The 27662-nt window shown below is 35.6% G+C and overlaps 1 protein-coding gene across 3 annotated transcripts in view; it reads right to left on the reverse strand.

Annotated features, from left to right (window-relative positions):
* LOC309882547 (transcription initiation factor TFIID subunit 4-like) overlaps positions 1-27662 on the reverse strand; it is a gene marked incomplete at both ends in the record, with an annotated part of 141919 nt that overhangs the window by 20901 nt on the left and 93356 nt on the right. For all 3 annotated transcript variants that reach the window (XM_082769740.1, XM_082769739.1, XM_082769738.1), the window contains one exon: positions 22945-23067. In XM_082769740.1, coding sequence (XP_082625866.1) covers positions 22945-23067 — 123 coding nt within the window. The remainder of the gene's footprint in view (positions 1-22944; positions 23068-27662) is intronic.

Consider the following 27662-nt stretch of genomic DNA (forward strand, 5'->3'; position numbering starts at 1 on the left):
CACAGCAGCACTTGGCCATTTATTCACTCTTCACAACAGAAATCTAAATGCATGACATCTACAAAAGACAGTGATATGCTCTATGGTTTGTCGATCAAATTGGAGGAACATGGCTGTGAAAAACTAACATGAGAGCCAAAAACTGAAAAGCCACAGCTCTGCACCACTCCGTGCCCACAACTGCCAGCGAGAACTGGGACACATGCAAAGATGCAGAAAGTCACCTACCATTAGAGGGGAGCTCACATACCCCTTGATTTTGAAAAATACATATTTGTTAGAAAGCTCCTGTCCCTGTAAAACAGTGTTCATAGCACAAAAGAGACATAAACTAATGTAAAAACTTTTTATAGACAAACAGATGAGAACAAAAAAAGGCCTGTATCATTTAGAAGTGATACCAACTACTAATACAAAAGGAAAGGCAAGCAGCTAGAAGCAATTGTTTTTCTTCCTCTAGCTGGTGATGTTTTCTTTTCAGGGATCACATTATGAATCTGGCATATCCTTATTTTTGTCACAAAGGCTTCACCTCCTTTTATACCATTTGCTGATCTCTTACAGATTCTTTAATAATGTGGTGTGACATGACATCAACTCAGAGGCTTTACCAGGGCTTTTGGGCTGGATTTGTGGCTAGGTTTTTTGTCACTCAATGGCTTACAAGACACAGAAGTATGTATTTCAAAGGATGATCCACCATTATGAAAATTAGCATCTTAGCTTTGCATTCATTTTCATTCCTAGCGTTTTTTTTCAGAGCTGAGATTGCAGTAGGAAACCTTTTTTTTTTCTGACACAAAAGTATCATCAGTATCCTTTCAAATACATAGCAAGAATTAAAATAAGGTTCCTCAAATTTCAAACAGATCTACATATCTAAAGTGCAAATCTGTTTAAGAAACAAATGTTTTGGGATAGTTACAAGCCCATCTTTCCTTTTAAAACGGTAACTCGGGCCTATTATTTTAACATGTCTAAAACAACCAGGCTAATAGGACATTTGACAACCACACGGACAAGTTAAAATAATCTGTCTGCTTTAGATATATTTAAGTGAATCTGCAAAACAGAAGTTACAAAGCTGCCAAACAATTTTTTTCCCCCAAATCGTATTTGTAGACCTGGATACTAACTCCCAGACACACTGTGCAAAGAAAAATGGGAACAACAGACTGAAGTTGGGATTGATTTACTTCATTAGCTGGGATTACAAGTTTAACTTACAAACCAGAGGTCAAAATTTCTCATTAACAAGGGGGCCATGAATCGCTGCAGGGCTTGGTTCAAGAGGAGACCACTCTTATTACTAACTACACATTTCAATCTGTCTTTGATGTTCTCCTTCTACCCTCCTCCCTTTTATTTTTTGGCAGAGGAGTTGATTTTAATTGTAGCTATACAACACAGCTCAGTTTGCCTGAGAGCCAGCCTCCACATCTGCAGTGAGTGCAGTTCTAGTGATATTGGGTGCAGTCCATAGCTTAGGGCTAATTTTAATGGCTCCCCTTTTCATACAAGGCTCAGATTGTTTTCCACGTGATTCCTGTTAATTTAGCTGCAGGAAAGGGCATCAGTTTTCCTTGTGAGTTTCTGATCCATACTTCTAAACTAGGTGAAATATATTAAAGAAGAGAAATGATCACAAAATGAAAGATTCAATTTTCTCCTACCCCCCTAAACTGATAAAGCAAATAATCCCACTATTTTAATACCCAGAAGAGAAATGCAGGATATCAACAGTCTTCTTCCAATGTCTGCATTTTGATAATGATTTAATTTAGGAAACACTGAAAAGAAGGCTCTTGAAACCTCTAACAATGCTAAGGGTTAAAAAAAGGAATGCTTAAATGTCTGTATACTGTATGTTTTCACAATCTATAAATGCAAACTAAGATTTCACAGTACATTTCTCAAAACAAGTAATATTGTGTATTATGGCAGCAGATGGTGTGCTACACCATCAAATAATAAAATGTTTAATGCATATTTTCTATTTTTGATGAATAAAAATAAAATAACTGAAAACAGTCAAAGGTAGAGTATTCAAACAGCTGAGAAGTGCTCAGTCTGTAAAGACTTACTACAGTTTTTAAGGAAAACATGCCACTGATGCTGGTTAAACAGCTGAAATTTTCATATATTATGTATAGTTAAATTCATAATCAAATTTGCCTCAGCAAAGTTATATTCTATACAACTGTAACTGCCTTTAAGCAGTACAAAATTTAAAAACACTGAAAATTTGAGCATAGTCAATTCTACACATAAAAATGACACACATAATTTTTACAGAAATACAATATGATATTTTTTCCATAATTGAAATGTATAAAAACAATTGCTAAGACTTAAGAGTTCCCAAAATCATTTCTCATAGGTACGCAGTGCCTCATCTTTGTTTACATACACCTATTTTGACTACAAAGAGATATCATCTCCAGCTTCATACCTATTTATTACTGGTAATGAAAGACAATTTTGCACAGGGTAAATTCATATGGGTTTATGATGCAAAACCCTAGGGTGAAAAGGCAGAACAATTAGGTGGGTTATTTTAATTTTGGACAAAACCAGATTTCTATTTATACCAATAGACAAAAATCTCCAGTATATTACATAGATGTGTGCTGTGTTTCCCATTTTCTGCTGGGCCAGTTTTTGCTTCGCATGTACCACTTGAGGGTAACATATAGTAAATTACTCTTTTACTTGTTTATATTAGCAGTTACTGTTAATGCACCATTTTCCAAGTTTTTCCAGTTGCCAGCCAGCATTAAAGCATTAAAAGGCATGCTTTTAACTCACACTTGGAGCTATTAACTTTTTCTGGTGGTAAAGTCAGTCCCCTTTTGTGCAAGTCTTCTATTACTAGTTTGTAACTAATCTGCCCGCTGGAACTTTATAAAGCCCCTTTGTTTGCTTCTGGAACCAGGATGCAGGGAGATAGAAGGCGAGGCAGGCTTGGTTGGCTATCGGTTTCATTCCTTTTGGCAGCATAGGTCAAGTCACTGGCCATGACTTCCAGCCACCTTTACAAAATCTGCTAAAGCGTCAGTAACGTCTTATCAACACAGGGTGCAACAGCTACCTTCAAGTTTCAACAGGGGGTTATCTTAACAACTAGACATCTTTAAAAGGTCATTATTGCAGTCTAATTTCAAACTGGCACCAAAATGAAGGGCTGTCTTTGTGTGGGATTAATTTAAAAACCTCAGGATTTGATGTCAGTGGGAAATAACCAGCGTGGGACTCATAATGCTGCCTTCTCCTGCTTCTGGCCAGCACCTAGGGCTAATTTCTTAGGAGATGAAAACTATGACAAGCCCTTCAGTTAAGCTGAAAGCAGGCAGCAGTCCAGTAACACCCACAGGCCTCAGAGGCATCCTGTGACCCCCTTAGAAAAGTCACATTCACTTTGCTCTTGAGAAAGGAAAAATAATGCTGGAGGCATTTTGTTTTAAACCATGTGAAATAAGGAAATGTGAGGATGTGAAAATGAAGTGAAAAAAGTTAGAATTCATTTCCTCCCTTTGCAATGGCTTAGAAGCAAAACTGGTTCATTTTGAAAGTGTGTGTAAAAATCTGATACATTCACCAGTAGGCAGTGACTACAAAATGCTTAAGGTAAAATATGTAAATATGTAAAATAATCTCTTGAAAACCATCTCCTTTTGTGCTTGAAAGCATTTTGTAAAAGCATCTTTATTTCTCAGCAGCATTAATAGACAGCCAGAATGAAAAGTTACTTCTTGTCAAAACAAAAAACAACAACAATATTCAAGATACTAGAAAAATATTTTGAAAGAAATCCTCAGAGTAGTGAAGGGGAAGAAAATTAATGTGTAAGTTCCTTGGATGACTTCTGCCCTTTTAGTATTAATCTGAATAATAATAAAGGAGTATGTAAATTACAGTTTCAAAATTTTAAACGGGGTTATTTTAACTATCATAGACTTAAGGCAAACCTAATCTGCCAAGTCTTCACTCTCATTTCATTCTAAAACTGTGCCTCGCTTTTTTACTCCTATTATGCCTTTTAACTTAGATGGGCTTTTTATCTCACACCTAGGCAGATCCAACCTAATTTCCTCTTTCATATTAAACAGATCTACACAAATGTACATTCAAACTGTTTACTACTTACTACAGAATGCTAATATTGTTCCAAACTACTCTTATTAATAAAAGGCTACACTTGCAGTACCCATTTGAATGCTAAAATTAAGAGTACACGAATACTCCAAACTTTTATTCTTTGCCCTAAATTCCTGAGACCGTATTATCATATCATCAGCCACATAACCATAACCAAGTAACAGAGAATTCATTAACATTAATACAATTTTCAGAAAAAATGCTTCACAAGTGAAGTCTGAATTCATGGAAATGTACTCCTGCATTAAAAAAATATTAGCATTGATTTACATTTTTTTCCTTGTTTGAGGAAAGAGGAGAACAGGTAGGGAAAGCTAAGATAAGTAACAAGTAAAGAAGACAGGAAACAAAGGCAAAAGATGAGGAGCTTCAGCTACAGCATCATACCGGTACTGAATAATCTTTCTAGAGTAAGACTACTGGGAGCTGGCAAGAAAAGTTCACATGGCATCCGACTTCAACAAAGTAATGCAACTACATACCGGGGCTAAAAAGGAAGTAATGATAAATGTGAATTATTTTGAGACATGGCAGAATTTTTAGAGAGTCCAGTTTCATTTTTTAAAAAATAAATACTCTAATAAAATTATTTTCAGCATCATAGATATAAAATAAGAAAAATTATTTGCAATGTCACATCTCAAGTGTGGAAAATTTCTTGCCACTATCCTATAATCTTAACTCAATACAATGAGGAGTATAAAGTGAAATTTAAAGAATTGATAATGGCAAAGAATGATGTACCCAAAGCCTTCACCATTCTCTTTTCAGTGTAATGGATAAGCAGTAGGAATGACAAAATGATGGTCTGCATCTGTATGAAAGGGAATCAAAACACTCAATTTGAATTTTCTCCCCGTCATCTATTCAAAGCTGTATTTTTTTTCCAGTAAGCTGAAGATGAAGGATGCATCTTAGCATGCTTTTAATATGTAGATAAAATATTAATATTAGAAAGTATGATCCTGCCAAATTTTTAAGTCCAAATTGTATACTTGAATTAGAGTGTTTCGATAAATAGGCTTTTTTTTTCTTCTACAGCTACAGTTAATGGGTCAAAACATAATTTGCCTGTCCTGTTTGAGCTCACAGATATTTGTACAAGTGTCACAATCATTCATGTGACACTTGTCTGCTTTATTATTCCATGCCAAACATAAGCGAATGCTTACAAGATTTCTTTCTCTGAAGCACATAGAGAATGTAGAAGAAAAGAGAAAGATGTAAGTGTATGCAGGGAAGCTTAACAGATATTGAGACTGTTACTTCACAGTACTGCTTTTTTATTCTAGTTTCTCCTCCGTGTTCTTTAAATTGTCACTAAATTACCACAAGGATGTTTGCAATCAACTCAGTTATGGTCAAGCGTGCACTGGCCTGTAAATTCAAGCCTCCTCTCCTCCCATCAGCCACTCACTTCCTCAGAAGCAAAGAGGAGCTTCAAGATTGTAGGAACCTGAAATATCCAGGGTATATGGGCGCATGTGCTGCTCCTCATTAGTTCTGAGAGAAAGAGAGGGTACGTATACGCACTCTTTGATGGCAACTGCAGCAAAACTAAACAGCTTCTTTCTGTAATTCCTGTATTTTAATTTCCCAGCTGCTCTTTACTGAGACTTACACATATAACCATTGCTAGAAAAGTATAGGAAAGTTAATAATTGTTAAAGGGTTACATGAAGAAGATAATTGTTCTGTTTCTTCTGAATTGCCAATACTGATTTTGCTGTGAGGGGGGATTATGGAAAGAAATGGAACACTAGAGACAGAAAAGTACTGTTACCAAAATAATCTAACAAATGCAAATACAGCTCACAGTATTAACAAAAGTGTTGAGTCTAAGACTATAGACAGATGTTAGCTTTGGATCCAGCTGTGCTGATCAAAGGCTTTATGCCCCCCAGCTGCTCCTCACTGCCCCCTGCTGAAGTTATTATCCTGAAGATCTGCCAGCAGAACAGTTCGTATGAGTGCTCCCTAACTCACTCCAGGCAATATCAGCCAGTCTAACCCATACCACCTATTTACATTATTTAAAATAATCCAGTTGATTTTGTCTAAACTGAGTGCACTTGTACGTACCGTTCTACCATCTGAACTTCGATGTGGTGAGCTCCGTAAGAAGAGCCACACGCAATCACTACCAATGTAGTACTTTGCACTCTCATTGTCTTTCTGAAGCCTTGGAAAACTCACTGCTAGAATATCATCTCCCCCAATAATTTAAGTAGAAAGCATTTTAAAAATCACTTATGCAAATAAGCAATGCCTAAAACCTGATTTATTTTTTTACGACATAAAACACCCACAGAATTTTCCTATTGTATTACAGATCTCTGACAATAGCATTGACATTTGAAAACAGCACCACCAATAATGACGTAAACTTCCCTTAATTTAGAAGGTGTATGGCACCAAAAGCATTGCCTTTGTTCAGATATGCTTATAAGAGATCGCTATGAGTGAAAACTTAATCTATGATCTACAATACTGTTTTGTTTGGCAATTCTTGACTTTGAGTACATATATTATACCTGACAACATTTACACTGAAACAAGCTGGGATTTCTGTTATTAAAGATAAAATAAAATATACAAATTAGATAACACTTCAGCTGCAGCCTCTGTATCTAGATATGATATATTCCCTTTCCAATCTGTATAATTGATTGTAAAATAATATTTATATTTGCATTAGAATTTTGAATTGTGTTGTACTTATTTCTGGACGTACATTTGAAGCCATACAACACATTTCCCAACATTATTGAAAGGTGTCTACTGTTACACAGTTAAACAATTCTTTAAATACTAAATACTAATCATGACCATATTTTCAATTGGATTTCACCCTGCTCTAGTAACTTTTCTCTTGAGGTGACAAACTGGCAGTACCTGAATTCATTACAGCCTGATTAATTATGCTGCTTTCATACAAAGGGGAAAGAGACTTCAATCAGAAGCAGTAACTTTAAACAGTACCTGTGCAGCAGTGTATCAGAATATCAATCCCAGATTCATGCACCTTTCCCTTTGCTTTGCAAATTCTTAGCAATTACTTCTCCATTACCTATCCCATAAATCAGCTAAACTGCAGTTGGTTAAATAAATAAAGGAAGAGGTTTGGAACATTTCAGTCCTAGTGGACAGAAATTATCCAAGCTAGTAGAAGATACTGAAAACTACCTTATGTTCTCCACTTGTTCACCACAAGCTGCACTACGCGATCAACCTTTTTTTCCCCAACTAAATGATGCAGGAGTTTGGAGAATAAATGGGAAAGACAGGAATGAAGTCAGATAGCAGAGTCCTCTTCTCTCATCTAGCTGAGGTCTGCCAAACTTTAATCTTCTATACCTTTGGAAATAATTTCTTTAAATTATCCAGAAATAGAGAATCACCTGGCTATTACCTTCTAAAGAAGACCTATCAGCAGAACATACAGATGGCCTGAAACATCCCCATAACTGGAAAGCAGTGCTGTTTTTGCTTACTTTCTACTCATGCTTATTAACATGAAAAGGCAAATTAATACAAGACAAGAATCAGACTTATGTGTCTAAAATACATGCTGTATAATTAAACTGAGAATGAAAACAAATCAAAGGTATATATGTTCAAATACTATTTATTGTTCCTTTACATAAAGGAACAAGGAACTTGGCAAATATTTCTTATGAATAAAGGCCCATCTTCACACAAGTATGGGTTATGAATAGCAATGAACAAGATAAGAGCGCTAAGATAAAGTCAACTACAGTAAGCCACAGACAGAAGTAGAGCCAGACTGAGAATGGAAGAATTCCCATCATACTGGGATACAGAGAGTTCTCTATAGATTTATTTAATATCAACGCACATCAGCATTTATACTGAAAGAGACACTTTGGAGAAATATTTTTAAATGCAAAGTTTGGGATCTCTCTTTTTTTTTTTTTTTCTTTCTTTATACAGATGATACTCAAAGAATACTTTTCTCTATAGACTTAGGTCTCTCGTGCTTAAAGTCTGTAACATGCCTGTGTGCTCTGCTGCTAACGGCGATTTAAGGAATTTGCTGTACCTACAGAATTGTATTATGGAGATCCTAGAGGGTATGACTAAAACTTGTTGAAATTAAGTTCTAAGAAAATACATAAATGTAGGTGACTGGTTAAGTTTTGGTTAAAATCAAGAACTGGAGGTATTCCCAGGTCTCTCATTGCCAATTGCCTTTGATAAGAAAAGCACAATGCTGACTGTGGTATCAATTGCTTCAGAGAAAAATAATTAAGCATTAAAAATACTGCCAGGTGAACAGGCTTTCCTCTCTTACTGTAAGCCACCATTGTCCTGTATGACCAAAAACTGCAGGAAGACAGTTTAGACCATCACATTTCGGGAACAAGAGCTGCTGGCTCTAGCTGTAAACACAATGCAGTGACAAAATACCATCCCCTGTTCTCCACCTAGGAATGTCATTGCATTAGTTATGGACACAGGTTGCCACATCCATCTTTTAACTAGGTAAAATATTGCTGCAGCTAATACACATCAAAAGAATCTTAGGGCACAAATGGGAAAAGTACAGTAGCAGCTTGCAAAATAAAAAAAATATATAGTCTTTCCTGAATACTATTGTTTAAACACTTAAGCCAACTCCCCATCTAAAATCTCATCTTTATTCAATTTCTGTGGAAAAGGATCTGATTTTATCACCAAGAAGAGTTTTAATAACACAAAGTAACAAGCAATTGGAAAACATTTTGTGAACTAATTAAAACAAGACTTAAAACTATTATTAATCAAATTGCTAAAACATTCTTCTATAGGAGAATGAAATACAAATAAAAATTCAATGGGCTTATTTTCATTTATATAGTTGCCTTCTTTTCAACATTATTTATCAAAATTTAACCATGAAAAAATACCTAAATGTCCAAACAATAGATATGAAAAGATGTGCGTGATATTTAATTGATAACTATTAACATTGATATTAGCACAAGTATTTGCCGATAAGAATATATCTATTCTGAAGATACATAAGCTAGCCATAAATTAATCTTAAAAATTGCAGTAGAGGAGATACTTCCTTCAGATTCTCTTTGATTTGGCTGGCTCAACCAATCTGCTATAGCCATTCAACCAGTTAAATAAATTTCTATAATGACTTCACCATTTTAGGCTGCCTATCTGCAAGTTCTTACTGTCAACATGAATTACTCTGTACGCTGCAATTCCCCCATCAATTGAGACAAAGTATGACTGTTGTAGTGTTCTGTTAACATGACATGCTTCTCATATATCTGTATTCCAAATGTCAAGATGATATGGTACAGTCAGCCAGAAGTGTTCTATTATCAGATCTAGAAGAACAATTCACACTAAAGGGTAGACTTCAGAATAGGTAGGTAAAGCATTTTCTTTGATATGCAATCTCTAGTTTGGTGTCAATTCTGAACAAGTTCTCCATGTTATGGTGTCGTTCTATGCGACTGGAGTGTAAGCCGCTTAAGGAGGATTAATCTGACACAGCTTGATTTGTCTGTTTTACGTGATGCTCATTCTAACCAGACATAAGTCAGGTAGCTTTGTCTTGAGAGAGAGAGAACACAAAGGATAGAAAAAGCTATCAGGGAGTTGCTTTTCTTTTTTTTTTCTTTCTTTTTTTTTCTTTTTTTTTTTTTTCCTGAAAGAAAACTGTATCAGAAATTGCAATACAAATCTTAATACTTCAAAAAAGAGCTATTCACTATACCAACTGATTAGATAGAAATGTGTCACCAAAAACCTTTAAAAGTCTGTAATTTTTGTTAAGGTTTAAATGACCACATGTTTAAATTCAAGATCAAGGACTCCAAATATACAGTCAAATGAAATAACTCAGATACCACCTTGTTAAAGAATTATGTTGAAATTAGAAGACTGTAATTAAATTCATCACTTAAATAAGAAAAGCAAAAATATAATTTTGTAGAATTTGTAGTTGGAGAAGCATTTTTAAGATTTTGCTTTCTCCCACCCGCTCATTTAGTACAATTTAATAAACTTTTTGCACAAGTATGTAGTACTTATATAATAAGGGCAGAAATATAGATAATGATATTAAAAAGTAATTGCTTTTGATCACCATTACGATAAATGATTTAAAATACAATATGTAACCTCTTGAAATTATTCTGAAGTCCAGAGAACCTAGTGTCTCTTTAGAGCTGGTAAAAATTGTATCTGACTTCAGACCAACCAGGACCTAGTACTCAAAATAGGTAAAACAAGTTGGATTATCAATCACATTTTTTTATTATTATTATTTATATATGATACTGTAGAAAGGGAACCCCAATATGCCAAACCGATTACTAGTTACTATAGTTAAAACAAATACTGTAAGACCAACTAACGAGCCACAAACTAGATCCAGATCTAGGATTAGATTTCTAAAGACACTTCAAATGTTGTCATCTTCCTAACACATATAGAGAATGTCAACCAAAACAGCATTAAAATGCTCATTACCACTTCCTAATTTTCATTAATTACTGCAAACTGACCAGATGCCAAACTGAAATGCAGAACATACACAGAACATACATTTGACCACATAGAGACAGAGTCAATATAAACAGAGTTGACTCTAGCCTATTACTTTACTCTGGATGTTTTACTTGGAGCTTCATTAAGAATTTTCCACACGTTACATTACCAGAAGAGTTTGCTAAGATAAGGTATTATTCGTTAAGTGATTTGGACACAGACAAATGCTCAAATGTGAAAACAATCTGGCATGGAATCAGATCACCCTCTGTAATTCTTCTTTCCTTTATCCAAGAAAACCCACAGATCAGGTCCCATTACAAGCAAGCTCATCAACTGAATTAACATTTCACAACACTAAGAATTAAATAATTGTAGATTCAGATTCAAAGTACTTCTTGAAGTAATTTTGTTGTTGTTGTTATTCATAAAGAGTAACTAATAGAGATGACAGAATGAATTTTAGCTTTGGAGATAAGTATCAGGTATATTTTTCAGGTCCATCAGATTTAGCTCCCCTTCCACTTTGTAAGATGTTTCTTAAAAACATTGATTTTACTAGCATGAAATTGAAAACAAATGAAAACAGAAAAAAAAGAGGGATGAACAAAACCTTGCTGAAGAGCGAAATGGAGGTGACTTCTTTTATGGCTTGGGAAAACCACATCATAGGCCAGTGATATGGCCTGGGAAAAAAATGCCCTCTGCTGACACCTCCCTTATAGATAAAGCAGGCTGCAGTGCTGCTGTCTTTTTGATCAAGAGAAGAAATCCCACGCCAATGACTGTTTCCCCTGACAGACTGCTTGTCCTTTTTAATGTTACATGAGAGCACCAGCCTGAATTTCCCTCCCCTCAGAGCTAGTACCACTACCACTGATTAGAGATGCTGGTCTGCCTAGGGGTACTCACTTTTTTGGCCAAGGCTGTTTAACCTGTTGTGCTCCTTTTATTCCCTACCTTCTCCTTTGGAGATAGAAACTTTACCTTTTTCATGGATCTTACAGTATGCTTATTCTCCTAACAGAGCTTCCTCTGAATTGTTCAGGAATTGGCCCATCATACAGAGGTTCAGCTTTTGTTCTTCTCCCAGCTTTGCAAGAGACTGTCATGCTCAAAAAGACTGGAGAAATCTCTTCTATTGATAATTGCAGCATGGGCCAATGCTATCTCCATGCTGCTAAAGCACAGAAATCACTATTTATGATACCTTCTGCTTCTCAGAATTGCAGAAAATCCCATGTCTCCCCAAACAATGCTACCGTTCTCTGTACTTTTGATTGCTGACATAGTTATCATACCCAAATTACTACAAACAGGACAACAAAAGCAACAATAAAACCAGCACTATAAATGAGTTTACTGCACTATCTCCTTCACATAGCTAATCCACAGGTTCTGCTCAAAGCTCACGACAAAAAAGGTGGTGAATTAGGGTAATATCTTCCAAGTGTTTCAACAACCAAGAGGACTTGGATCCTTAAATGACCTACGGTTTCCATACACAGTCTTTATTATAGCTTAACTTAGTTTTAGTTAGCTAAAAATGTGTGTGCAAAAACGTTAAATGTGTATGTGTTGATTCGCTCCTGCTTGGAAAATCACTGATAAGAAACTACCTTAACTAGTTAGTAAGGCAAATGAAACTACCTTAACTGTATTAGTAAGAGTCCCAAGTGAAACTAACGTCAGATTCCCACAGAGTGGTACCAGTTAAAAAAAGGTATAAAAAAATAATGTTTTTATTCAAATCAGTGGAACTTCACATCAACCAAAAAGTGGGGTTTTGCTCTGAAAGCAGGAGGTAAAGGAAAAAAACAAAACCAAAACAGCTTGATAAGTCATGGAAATGCAATAATTTTATCATCACAGTCCCTCCAGACTGTAAAAAAATCTTTAAGTTGTTCCCATTTTTAAACTTGCCTACTTTTCTCTTTGACTCTCTCTCCCATTGTCTCTACTAAAATAAAAAAAATAAATAAATAAATTAAAAAAAAGAGAGAGAGAAAAAGAAGAAACAGTTTAAAAATATGCCAAGGTCAGAGAGCTGTGATTTGCAGTGCTGCATGATGCCCTTCCCTTCCTATTGCACCTCCCCTGCAGCAACTGGCTGCAAGCCTGTAACTTGAAGGCAAGCAGTAACTAAGTAACTAATAAATAAGGAGTATACCACTAAAGTAAACAGTACCCTAGCTATAATTAGCTAGCACAGACAAGCTGCTGGTGGTAGATGTCTCTCCGAGTTCCCTCAGGCCCTCTCCAGTCCAACTCCCCCACAGAATCCCTTTAACCAGCATGCTCCTGTTTGACTCCAGGCAAAACAAAAACAAAAACCCCTTTTTTCCTAGTCACTCACTAGAACAGACTATGTAACAAAAGGAACACCAAGACGAAGATCCCACTGTCAGATATTTTTACGATATTAATTCTTTGAAAGCAACATACAGCCTGTAATACTAAAGACACATTGGGAAACCTCCTAAACCTGCACGTAATACACCCTGAGTCCCATAGACTTTGGTGGTCAAATAATGCATGCTTTCCAAAAGCAAGCAGTATGCCTGTTTCCCAAAACAAAACCCTGTTTTTACCATGGAAAGAAAACAGCAGTAAAGCATTTTTTAAATCAGAATCCTTCCTAGATGAGCAGAACCTCAGTTCATGCAGTAGGAAGCACAAAAGGATTGACAGGAACACTGACATACACAGCGATCCAACAAAAGCTTATTGCAAGTAATTAATGTTCTACATGAGGCATGTTACTAACTTCAAACAAACCAACCACTGTGCTTAAAGTTAAGCATGTGCACATGTCCTTGCAGGTTTGGAGCTCAGATGCTTAACTTCTTGTGAATGTAGCCAGACAGGACCCATTTGGCTCTCTCTCTTACAAAGAAAGGATGTGCAAGCCATGTAAACTTGAGGAGTTTTTAGCAAAGGTCACTTTCATCTTGAAGTTTAAATATTTGAGCCAGAGATATTTCAATTTTTCAATGTTATCACTGACTAATTTTAGAAAGCCAAATTCTAAAAGAAGAAGTGGATGGTAACAGACTAGTCAACAGGTAGAAGTGGTGTGCACACTAATTTGCAAATTAAATAAATGTTTGATCAAAATATTCCTACAGTACACATCAGGTTATAGGGTCTAACAACACATCACATTCATTAAACAGCAAATTCATCATAATAAATTTGCTTGTACCACAAACAGCTTACATTATGTCATTTCACAATGACATCGCTTACAAAACCTGTAGTAGGGACCTGACTGTAAAATTTGGGCACAAATGCACAGAAATACTATGCATACATGAAATATTCCCAAACTGATAAAGAAACCATTAAATCTTACCGTGCAATCTTGGAAGACTTGTATGTGGTAAAAGGAAACCATGAAAGGCCTGTCTTCCTTCCCTTTCATACATGCAGCTTTTTTTTTTTTTTTTTTAATAGAGTTACTTAAGATGAAAGGATCATTTTTACTACACATGATAAGACAACAAGTTGTGAATGAAAGGTTTATCTATCAGATTCCCCCTACACCCCCCTTTAAAAAAAAAAATCAGGAAGACTCCTTATCAACGGAATCCTGTTGCACGTGACGCATAGTGTGCAATGGTGGCCACATCCACTTCAGGAGTTCCTTCAAGAGTTTACAAAGCTTGTACAGGTAACTACTTTTTCAAAGAGAAGCTTCTCTGATTATTCCAAACTGTTTTTACTATGTCTTCTATTATGAAACGTAAAAGAGACTCTCAGATAGACCACATTATCCCTGTGAGGAGATGATCTCTGAAATACTCCAGAAGGAACTGAAGCAGACTTTAGATATTCGTGTTTGGAAGCAGGGCTCAGACAATGGGTTCGTTCTACAATTTATATTGGGTGACATAACAAAAATTATGCTCAGTACTTCTGCATAACCTGTTTATCTCAGAAGCTAGTAACAGGATTCCCTGGAAGTTCAAGCCTGTTTGCCTAAAGGTTCAGAGGAAACTAAAATGTTAAATACTGATACCCTAAACTGTCGCTCTTTGTAGGACCAGTGTATGACTTGACTTCCTGTAAAGAATCAGACTGGAAAAGTCCACGAATGGGCATCCTAATAAACTTCTTTTGGCTTTTTCAGAACCTCAGCTGCAGTAAATGGAATTTTTTTTTAGCTAAAAAGAAAAAAAAAAAACACACACAGAATTTATCTGGCATTAAATGGGATGGAAGGGAGAAGGAAATAAAACTGATGATTCACCTGACTCTTTTGAAGGAGGATGAGTTAGAAAGGAAACTCTGTTACTGTAAGATACCAAATCTTACCATGCAGATATTGAAAATTTATAGCATGGAAGCTTTCTGCTCAGGTTATAAGAACTGGTTTCAGTGACATCTAAAAAGGCCATTGCACCTTGGGCCTTACCTTCTCAAGTCAACAGAGAGACTCCAGTCAATTTTGACAAACCCTCAGCCAGGCACTTTCAGACTGTCTTTCTCTTAGACTTAACAATTTTACTTAGCCAGAAGAAAGCAAAATTCTAGACTTGCAAGTGTCAGAAAAGCAGAGGCCACAAAATGTACTTTAGCATTTCTCTCCTTGGTATTCAGATACTGAATGGAGAAGACGATTGAAAATACAATAAACATAAATAACTCAACTCCTAAACCAAACTAACATCCTAAAAAAGCAACAACACTCACGTACTCTGTCCCCACAAATACTCAAGGTAGCTGCCTTTTGCAGGAAGAAAAAGAATTCTCTTCCACAGGTAACAGCAACAGACCTCTATAGGCACTGACAAACAATGGATGAACTATTAACTACTCAAAAGTCATTTTGCCAAGGTCTCATTTCCCATAATAAGCTGCACACGCTGACAGTATTTCTAAAGTATCCATTAATATAAAGATTGTATTTAATATTACTACACTGATAAAATTATTTTCCTTTTTAACATGCAATGTTGTCCTCCCCCCTCCTTTTTTTAAGCCAAGGAGGAGGATTGTAATTAAAAGACAAAACCCTATGTAAGGCTTCAGTAAGAAACCTTTGAAAAGCCCAGAAAGAAATGCTCTAATGGTCTCCTTCTGTGTGTTAGATCAACATCACGCAGATGGGATCAACTACCCTTTCCATCTCCAAATAAAGTAAAAATCAAATTTGTCTTGGCCAATAAGGAATAATGATTAATATCACTGAACCTCTGTCAGAATATTTTGTGTTCCACAGATCAAAGGAATACTTACAGTATGCAAACCTGTTCTACTAGTAAAAAAGAATGTTTTTGCTGGCACAGAGCCACTTTCTATTTTCTTGCATCGCCGAGTGACTTTTTTTCCTCCTGTCAACTGAGATCCATGCAAAATTGTTCTACTGCCTCCTGACTCACTGACTGTATTTCTGCCTGTTTGCAACAGGCACAGAAATGTAGTTCTATACATTGACTCCAAATTAGAATTATTCATCAACAATGTAAACTTGGCATAGCCCATCCTATTTAAGGTCTTTCTACTTTTTATTGCTGAATCTGAAATGTGTTAAATTAATGTTTACAATTATTTTTCACATTAATATTCCCAATAGACTAAAACACAATTTGAAATTACATCTGAAATACAGTAATTCATCATTGGGGCAACTTATATTTAAATTGAAAACTTACTTATTTAAGAATGAGAAAAATAGGTACAATTATTAGTTAGGAAAACATCTGTAAAGTCTTTCAAAAGACTTTGGTTTTCAAATACATATTAATACATTTATTATGAATGACTTTAATATTTATACATTTTGATTTTTGAAAATGATAAGCAGAACAAGCTACAATAGCTGAACTGACCTTAGGATTTTCAAAGATTCTTAAGGAGGTATGCATATAATTCCATAGTATGCATGTAATTCCATAACATAAGTGATAAGGACAGACTCCTTAATTTATTTCTGTCTACCTGAAAATTCAAACCCATATATTTAACTGATAGTTTTGGGATACCTAAAAGGGAAATCACAACTGTCTGCAGGAGTGACATCCTGCACCAAAACAGGACTTAGATAACCACTGCATTCTATCATGTCAGTGATGCATGGAGTAAAGAGTGCTTAAAAGGACAATGAGATAATAAATCATAAAAATTTCTCCTCTTACACTTTTAGTCCACAGGCTTAAAAGCATGAGAAGGGAGCTTTAACTTCTTGGACCATAAACACTCACAACAGACCGTAACACCTTTTGCATCTGCTTTCATATAGCTCAAATTTAACCAGTGTAAAGAATCTTTAGATTCAATTGCTTTCTAAACATATCTTGACCACTTAAAAGGCAATTTTTCAAGAAACAACTATATAGCTATGAAGACCAAGCTGAGACTTGAGTTGTAGAACAAGTCATTCCAAAGACCTTTGAAAGTGGATGCCATAAAATTACCTTAGTTCCAAAAAGGTGAGGGAATAGCCCAAAGATTTGCTCAGAGCACAGCAATCCCAACGATTGGTGTTTTTCCCCCAAATAAAAGACTATAAAATGGTTCTCTTTCAGATCTGTCACAAGCAGCTATGCCTCAAAGTTATATTGGCTGATTTATGAACTTCTGTACCTACACAATATTGAGCAGATACTTCGGAGAGAACCCACTGTACAACCGTTCTGCAACAAAGACTTGTGTAGGACAGACCACATACCTCTTTTTGTTCAAAAGGGTAAGAAAGGAAGGAAACAACGCAGTGTTTTCCAAGAGACAGCTCTGTCCTACTTGTTTATCATGCACGAACCATTTCAAAAAGAAAAATACCTAATAAACAGAATTCTTTTGGACAAAAAAAGAAATTAGAAGTGGTTTTGAGGAATAATTGCGGGGGCTGCTGAAATGACTATGGATAACTCATGCATGAAGTGAGAATGCCAGTTGTAACGTGCAAACAAATTAATCACATTCAGTCCTGGATGACTAAAAAGAGACTGGAGTCAAAAGTATTTTTTCAAAGTTTGTGATAGTACCCGAGTGCCTTCCAAATAGACATGAATTCATCCTTCTTTTCAACTACTAGTAGCGTAAAGATCGGAGAGAGGGGAATATTAAGTAACATCTCTATCTGCATTTTGAAGTCTCGGTATGACAGAGATTTCCAAGTCTTAAACCAGAATCTTAAACACATTTTATACAAAACCTTAACATGAAAATGGCTTTAAAATGCTTAAATTATACCATTGTAAAGATGAATTTAATAAGAAAAAATGTGGTGCCTTGTGCCAGAAATAGATTTCATGATCAGTTTAGAAGCCACGTTGGCTACTGAATGAATCTGAAGTATATTTTCAACCACTAACGTCCTTTACAACTTAGCTTTTCTATACACAAAATATCACTGTTTTAACTGTAGTTGTTTGGGGATATTCCAGGTCTGCAAGAACATTCTCTTCCCTGTTATAATGGATCAAATATACACTGGTTGTGAAAAGAAACAAATTGCCAACTCTCCCTTGAGAGTCCAACAAATGGTCCTGCAAATTTTTGGAAGATGGAGTTCTGGGAAACTTTGCTGAATATTCTTAAGATGACTGCTCTGCTCTTCCACTCTGTGAGAGAGAGGGTTTTTTCTTTCCCTAAAATGACTGTCTTCAGTAAGCGGTGATTCACTGAACTAGCCCTGAAGCTGCCTTTGGAAGCTCAGTATTCAAAAACCATCTGTGCCAGCAAGTACCAGGAGAGGGCTTTCACTTGATATTTAAACAAATTATACCCTCAGATATTTCAAACATATACTTTATATTTATGTATTTTGGGATCCTAGCCATAGATCTTAATGAAAAGCCAAATTACGTTATTAGTATTATTTTTAAACAAATCAATAAATAAAAATACTTGCATTTAACCTCCACATTTTCATTCTATAGACAAATATGAGGGACTCTGAAATATGGAAATTTTGCATTAATGCCACCTTAGCACTACTCAAATATTTAACTTGTAAAGCTACAAGCCTTGTGATGGTTAATTCTGTTCTTAAAGCTTTAACTCTTACAATTACATCAAACTATCTATTTCAGAAATTAAAACAAATTTTAATGCTAATTATTAAAAGCCTTACAATTCAAGAAAAAAGCTTCCAAAATTAAGCTGAACAGATTCAAAATCCAAAAGGTAAATAAACATGTCTCAAAATGTATTGTTTTTACTCTGACAATGGAGGTGCTTAAAGGATACTAACTGAAGAACTTCAACAGTTGCTATCCTCCCTCTCCTGCATATGTCATCCCCTGCCCTACCTTTGCCTTCCACTGCTCCATACCATCACAAACACTAAAAGGACCCACACAGCAAACAAAAATTGGGCAGGACCACTCCTAAATGCCTAACACGTTTTAGGAATGTTAGATACTTAATCTGACAACCCTGCATTAAATTGCAAAAAGCAGTAACATCTAAAGATATTTTCCGATAATTTTGCCTGGTATCATTAAATAAAAGTATAAGATTCTGCAAATGCAATATTTTATACTCTGCAATACAGAGGAGCTGAAGTCTTCCAAAGGTATCTCATTTCTCCTTCTCTTTCACTCTTGATTTGAACTGCATTATAATAATAAGCAGGCTGAACTACTGATGGAACTGCTGCTTGCTAGGGAGGAAGCTGATTCTAGCAGACTACCTAAAGTACAAGACTTTAGAAAGAAAGGTAGCAAAAAGTAAGCAAAGGAGGAGCAAGCGATCTCAAGTTAGCTGCCTCTGCCTTGTTGTACTTTCCTTTTCCAGTGCTCACTGGGCTCTAGGCCAAACTACTTCTGCAAGCTAAGCAGAAACTATTCCCTTTTTGTTGTTGTTAGGTTAGCTTTCTGCCAATTTATCAAATGGAAATGGTTTAGCACAGACCAAGAGCCAGAACCAATGAATGGGAACTGGTAGGAACGCACTACTAGGGACTGGGAGAGAGATCACAGTCAGATTAGCTCAGGCTACTGTGTAATCACAGTCTGAAACTAGTTACATATCTGGTGGCAGTGCTATTTGAGAACACTTCACCCTTCCTCATCCACTTTTCTATAAAATATTTTTTCCCATGTTTTGGAAAGCAATCTTTCATATGGCTTCATCAAAGAACGCATATAATGAAAAAATAACCTCACCCCAATACTGATAGTGTTCCATCTCCCCAAGTAAAGCTAGTCCAAAAAAAAAAAACCAACAGCTGTACTAGCACAGAAGAGGTAACTCGTGGGCCTGGTCTGGATAATTTAAACTAATCCTGCCATTAGAAAAAATAAAAAAATACACATAAAAAATAGCTATGGCCTGAAAAAGATGGAAAATAGTCCAAATGAGCTCCAAAATTGTCCAAGTGTATGATAGAGAACAAGTTCCAAGAAAACTCTTTAACAAAGTGCTGGTAGAAAAATACTTGCAATTATGAGCACATTTTTTTCACATTTATAAAAGCTGTATAAAAATCATTTCTGTGTTTACAACAAAGAGTTCTTGATCTCAGAAACACCAAGCTTTTCCATCATCTTTTTCTCTTAAGCAAAATAATCATTACTACTCCCTAATTTGACCTCCTGCTCAGATCAAAAGGGTATTATTAAAAAGATCAAATTTCCAAAGAGAAATTGTAAGCTAGTATTTCTGTTGAACCAAGAAGCTGGATTGAAATCCAGTACTTCTCATTGAAAAAATGTCCAATGTGACTAAGCAAAATATTAAACAGGAGTTAGTTTAGTAAAGGAAAAAATGCAACGTCTGAAATATGGAGGGGTGGGGTGATTTGTAAATGGCATCTCTTTGGATCAGCACATGTGCAGTGTTCTAGCTGCAACAAAAACAGGTGCATATGTCAAAAGACATTAATGAGGAGACCAGCAACTTGATTGACATGAACTGGAGAGCTTTAGACGAAAAAAAAAAAAAAAAAAGGGAGAGAGGGAGGCCAAGAAACCTCTTGCCAAGTTGGACCTTGCTAACAGAGATTATAACCAGCAGGACTTCAGAAGCTTAGAAATTGCTTTGAGAAGGTAATCAGAGGGTCACAGACTACTATGGAAGTCAGACATCTCAAGGTGGAAATTGGGATAAAAGAACAGGTAAGACACAACACAGTCTTACAATAGCTTTCTATGCCATGTGTAAAGCTTCAGAAGTCCAAAGAAGAGAAATCAGGCACAATTTTCCAGTACCTTTTGGACTGAAATTTTTTGAGGAGTTTTTGTTGTTCATTTCTGCATCACAGCCCTAATGAGTAGCTCAGATTAACAGAAAGGGAGCACGTGCATGCATGTGGGTCTATGTGTTCTAGCAGCCAACTTGCATGATACAGCTTCTACAATGCTTTAAATTCTAACCCCAGAAAAGACACGGAATAATCTAGATATAGTCTCCAAGTCTGTGAAATCAGCTTGCAGCCAGACACCAGTGTGAGTGGGCCAGCATGGTTAGAAACTAGGAGAAGAGGGAAGGGAGCAATTCAGTCTGAACTGGCAGAAGATCCACAGAATTCATGACTCCAGGAAATCCATGTATTAGAAGAAGCTTCAAGGATAATTTGCCAATTGAATAACAAACGAGTTCAATTAAATTTGGGCTAGGGGACCAACAGAAGGAAGCAAAAGAATCTCTGATGGCCTTTGGAATTTGCCACAGACCTTTATCTTGCCTTGAAGCTGTGCACCAGAAGAGTAAGTAGAGAGAAACAGAAGCTGTTCACCATAAAACCATTCGTTTATAAATATATATATATATATATATATATATATATATATATATAAAAATGAATAAAATATTTCACCAAAGATGACCACAGTTTGGTTCATCATAGAATAAAAGCTTTAAAATGATTGTTTTTTAAAACCGGGGCAATAGACAATAAAAATTAAGTTCTGATACTTAGGAAAATATTTTTCCTGTCAAGTATAGACAAGTGGGAAATTCATATTTGTTAAATACTGAACAAATCCATGTATTATCAGTAGGCTTTTTTTTTTTTTTTTAATAAATCTTTTGTGAAAGCTAATGCTATCTCTAACCAACTGAGCTTCTAATAAAAGTTTCTCTTGCCCTATTGTTGCAGGATTTCTTACAGGTGCATTACAAAGAGAACATAATTCTTTACTGAATGGAAAACCAGGTAGGAGATCAAAAGGAAGAGAATGTAACAGGACAACACAAAACACAAGAAGCTCTCTTAGTCTGAAATACAAACTTAACCAGAAAACAGGAATATCTCCTACATATCTGAAGTCATAGGTCAACTTCAGAACATAAACAAGATTCACTTCTATTCCTAGCTCAGCTAATTCCTTAGCACTAATTTTAGCACATGAAAAGAGGGAGAGAACTCTGATAAAAGCTATCCAAAATGGGAAACAAAAAGGCCTTTGGAAATGCCTGGCATTTAGACAGTCAAATGTCTGAGCCAAAACCGTTAGTCAGTTATTCAAAACAAAATGTTTGCATTTTCCTCAGAACAGACATATAATAGGGAGAATTACTTTGGCTCCTATTGTGTAGGCATATTTAGGAGAAACAAAAGAAGCCCAACTATGTATGTACCATACAACGCAGTATTCTCTAAGAGTTATCCAATGTAACACAACCACATTATTACAGTTCTCCACTTTGGCTAACGTATATCCTGCTTTTGAGGACTTTGCATTGCATTGTGCAGTGTAACTATTTCTCCCTCTAAAATGACAGGGGAGACCTGCTAATAAATCTGATCCTATTTCTAGAGCACAGTATTCTTGTTAAAATTACATACAATTAAGCATGACTACAAACTTGTCTTTACAGTTGCAGGGCCATTCTGTAAAACGTTTTGACACATTTGCCACAAAACCACAGTTACTAGTATTAATATAAGATCTCAGTTCAAATTGTAAGCAAGACTACAGTTATGTTTTCCCAGATATTTTTCATGCCTTACTCTTTTTCCTATTTTCTGTTAGACTATAGAGAGAAGAAAACTAGTAAAAAGACACTGAGCATTTTTAGAGAGAGACCTACATACTTCAGGTTTAGCTTTTCTTCTAAAATATTCTTTATATACCTGTTGACAGATAACATTTGAAAATACAACTAAGAAAAGACGTCATTTTAACTGGCTAATAAGACAAAATGTGCTCATGGTTATTCTAATTCAGTAATTTATATCTCCTTTTCCAAGTTACACAGTTCACTGAAAATATCAGTATGCTGCATCTCTAGTTAGTCCTACTAACTTTTGAAAAACAGTTATTCCTACTGGCTTTTGAAATAACTAATTCTCTTATTCTGTGGATAAACACATACCTCTCCTCCTATGGTGAGCAGTCCAGGTGAATCAAGCTTCCGTTTCTTCCGGGGACCGATAGCCGCCAACGCAGTTAAATTGGCATCCCTCTGCCTCATTTGTGCAAGTTCTTGTTGCTGCATCTATTAGAGGGAGAAAAATATGTTTAGACTGTATTCTGTCATCATACCAGAGCTACTCCCACACTTGGAAGCCCAAGTTGAAAGTCACGACATGAGCAATCACCAACAGTGCTGTCATAGTCCTAGAAATACTACTTTAGTAGCTCAAACATGCAGCTTTGTAGCAGAGTAATAAAGTTACAGAAGTTCTCTTGACTTCTCACAGAATTTCTACTTCCATGTATCTCCATTCTTATCCTTGAAAACTGTCTTAGCCTGTAAGTACTATACACTAGCCATATGTCCCCAGTTTAAGACTGATAGGAAGAATGTAAATACCAATTCAAACCCTAAAAAAAATACCTCACACGTCCTTTCATCTCAGATTTACGTTGAATGTTTTAACTAGACTTGATATTTACTTTCATAAAAAAAAAAAAAAAAGCTTACGTAAATGACCTCTATCAGAATATTAGCAGAAAGTAATACTGAAACAAAAACCCTTCACACTGAATTTATAACTGCTTTACGGGATTAGAATTTAGGTAACAACACATTGAATTTGTGTGACGCTAAGGAAACAACCTGCCAGTTGCATCATGTAACAGAGCAGCATGCTACAAAAAATAAGATAAAATACTCCAGCTACCACATGATGAAAAGGTAAAATTGCATACCCATTTTAATTGTGTAGTTCTTTTATAGAGTAAATGATAAGAGACATAGTTCCATGAGCAATATTACTTTAATAAAAATTCTGATAATTAATATTGCACAAAAATACTTGATTAGGTAAACAGTGTATGTTTTTCATCAGAAAAAAAACCCCTTTCTAGTTCTTAGTAATAATTCTTACTATGTTCAACACTGGACTTGCAAAATCCTTCAGAAAATTCAGAGGAGGTGTTTGTTAGCTAATCCCATGGACATCCAACCTCAAGAGAAATGCATGGAACACTACCTCAAGAAATTCAATGCTGATAATAAAGACATTGCATGATACAGGCACAATTCTTCATTAAAATAAAACTTATCTGACAGGTGTAGATAGAAATATCTCAGCCATTACTTAAATGTGAGCTGCATATACAAGTGAGGCCTGAACTACCTGGCCAATGTCAAAAGGAAAGGTGGTTTAAGCAAAAAAGCATATTGTGTGGCATTTTTTCTCCATTTACTTCTGTGTAGAAAAAGCAGGTTTGCTTCATGGCTATTATTTAATGCAGTTTTCAGCTTTATTCATTTACCAGTAGATTATTTTCATGTTCTTCAGAAAAAGCAAATCCGGTACATTTTCACATTTTTATGCCACATATTTTTACAGCTTCAATTATTATTAGAACTGAAATGTGAAATTATATACAAATAAGCATCTCACTTATCTACAGGATAAAAGAATTCCCTAAATACAAAAAAGAAACATGGAAAAATATCTAAATAATAGTGCAAAGGTCTATACATACTTCTCTTTGCCAACTCATATTAGGTTTTTAGCTCAAATATCTTTGGCTCTCTTCCAGATTAAATGCCAGTTAGACAGACCTGCCCGCTTACCCTTTCAAGGTAGATAGCAACAGTGGTGAGCTCTAATCATTTACAAAGGTCATGATCGGAAGCTAGCCCGTAAGCAGTCATTTAAAATTCGATTGATCCCTATTTGTAGTCAGGGAAAGAAAATGGACATTTCAGCTGTATTGTAATTATGAGGCTTCAAGGCAACTGTAAATAGATGTGCAAATCCAGATACTGGCAAATACCTTAGAGAAGAAATTATTACTATAGTATAACATATATCCAGGAAAGGTTGAAGATAAAACTGCATATAAAAAAAGATCAATCATCTTTCTGCTAATTTGCCATGCTTGCCAGCCTATAAGGGTTATCACAATTATCAGAAGTCTGATGAATATTTAAGCTAGGGCCAACTGGCTTAGAGTGATCTCAGACGAAGTTGTAAAGTGGATGGCTTCACAGAATAAGAAATTTTGTAGCAGAGAAGTTTTAGTTTCCTGGGAGGTATGGGTCAGAAATATAGTCTGATGGAGAACTGGTACAATAAAAAGGTTATTATATGAGTATCTTATCCAAAGTCAACACATCCAAACCAACAGTAAGCTAATACTTTGCCTATTGTGCTACTTGTACTGCAATATACAGCGATTGTTTCAAGATGTGATGTATGCACATAATGCCTCTGAAAGGCTCTTCTAAGAATGATTTTTATTTTTGCACATGCAAATTGTGAAGCAAAACATGCCATTAAAACATTAAAAGCAAAACATGCCATTTCTCTAAATTGCATAAAATGGGACATATTCTGCCCTCACTTAGAAAACTGCAAAGTTTCTGGTGCTGTTTTAGCAAAACATGAAATAGATTTTAAGAGTGTGCAAAAGGGCTTGCACTCATTTATTTCTCAGGTTCTTTGTCCTTTATTTTTTATTCAGTGAGAAGGGGTAAAGATAGTTTTGATATCAAATACTGATCTCTGACAAATGTGTTGGCCCAGCACTTGCCCAAACAAACACGCAAGATTTTCAACTAACTAATTTACCAGATGACAGGAAGCCTGGCTCAGCAGACAGAGCCGAAGGAGCCGGGCTGTTTTACTGACACCCGGTGTGAGTACTGGCAAGTCCTTCCCCTTCACTTCCCTGTGCCTCTCACCTCTCCTCACCCAGCAGTTAAGTCGATAAGCTCTCCAGACACGGATCTCCTGTACTATGTGCCTTACTTGTCACCTAGTCCTGTTGGGACTAACACGCACTACTTGAACACAAATAAGGAATATGCTGCCAGGTACAAAAACTCCAGATAAAAACACGATACAATTTCTGATATTGGCTTTACAATACACACTTTGATGTACTACGATAGAAAATATAAACCTTCTTATATAAACCTTAATTGCTCAAAACATATCAAATATGTCAAAAGCACATATGCATTATCACTAAGATCATAGTATCCTGAAGTTTTATTAAAATTATGGCTGAAATGATGGAATACTTGATTGATACTGTATTATAAAAATTTTCGTAACTCTTAAAAATTAGTTGTTACTGCTGATTTTTTGAAAAGCTCATCTGAAGGCAGAGAATCATAAAATTACATTTGAAAATAATTGAAAGAATTATGATCCTGATTACCAAAAAATGCATTAATCTTGCAGCAATTAGTGTACTCCAGCTGGCTTAAGGGAACATCTTTACACACTCACTATTAACTATCAACTTGCTTACAATAAAACATCTTTGCAGTTTACAGACAGTTACGAGCATGACATTTGACACAATTTCTGGATTATACTTAAAGTCTTGAAGCACACTAACCATCACTGCTTCTTGATTCCCCCATCCCAACTTTCTCTTGCTTCCATCTCCAAGTCACACACATACAGCCATGTTTTCATACCCTACATCAGATTACCTCTACCAATCTCTTTCCTTCTCATCATCTGACTCTGCATCAAAAAATATCAGTTATTATAGTCTTTCTATTTGGAGAAATAACCAACAACAGTGTCTTGGCTTTAGTTCAAAAGAAGGGGACACTATACGTGTCACAGAGATGTTCATACAATGTGGCTGCTGGCACCTGACTCAACAGGAGTCTCTCAGTGAATTCAAGGAAAAATAGAGGCTGTTTTTAACAGTGAGAAAACCTGATACGGTTATCGAAGTTATCTTGCAAAACAAGTTTAGGAATAACCAAGGATTTTTGTGGGAGCTGGGTAATTAACAAAGAACTAAACATTCTGCTTTGTTGTCAACAGAGATGTACATTTAAGATGTGCCTTGTGTACCACATATGTCGAATGCACAGCCCTGACCAGTGGAAGCTCTTTTCCCCAGTATGTTCTGAAACTGGGCTCTCTGTATCAAGTGGGAATAACTTCACAATCAGTTCTGCCCAGTTCCAAAGTCATTACTGAATTTTCAGTACTGAATTAAGTGCAGCCATCTTCAGTGCTTTTGTGATTTTAAACTACTTCTAAAAGTACCTATGATACTAAAGTTACCTAAGCTTCTTACTTTACATGGCCAGTGGTATTTTAAAAGTAAAAAAGCAGCATGTTATTACAATAGTTTCTCTCTTAACTAAGCCAGTAAATAATTTCCAGATATTTAAACAAATGAAGCACCTGTTAATAACTATACATCTTGATAAAAGAAATTTCCTGTTAATTAACATGATTTAGCAGAAATTAATCTAACTCACTACATCAATGAACAAGATGCAACTGCTTGATAGCTGCATTCACACACACAATTTTCATATTGGACTGCTGATGCAATATCACTCTTTAACTTCCCTTCATCCACAATTAATATGGATATATCGATAGCATATTAAAATTTCTGCCCTCTGGAAAGGAAGTAATGTTTCACTTGGAACTAATCAACAACAATTAACTTTTTTGAAAGTCAAAATATTTATCTAAAACACAGACAAATATTCCAATATATTATACAAGAAAGATGCTTACAAATGACATGTTGTTCTTTGCTCCTTATCTGCTCCAAAATTATTTTTAGCATACCACTTACTTACTGAGAAGTATTTCATTACTTAATTACTTGAACTTACAGAGATCCCTTTGACGAGAAGCACAG

This window comes from Aythya marila (assembly GCF_965140915.1).
Source record: "Aythya marila genome assembly, chromosome: 12".
Classification (NCBI taxonomy): domain Eukaryota; kingdom Metazoa; phylum Chordata; class Aves; order Anseriformes; family Anatidae; genus Aythya; species Aythya marila.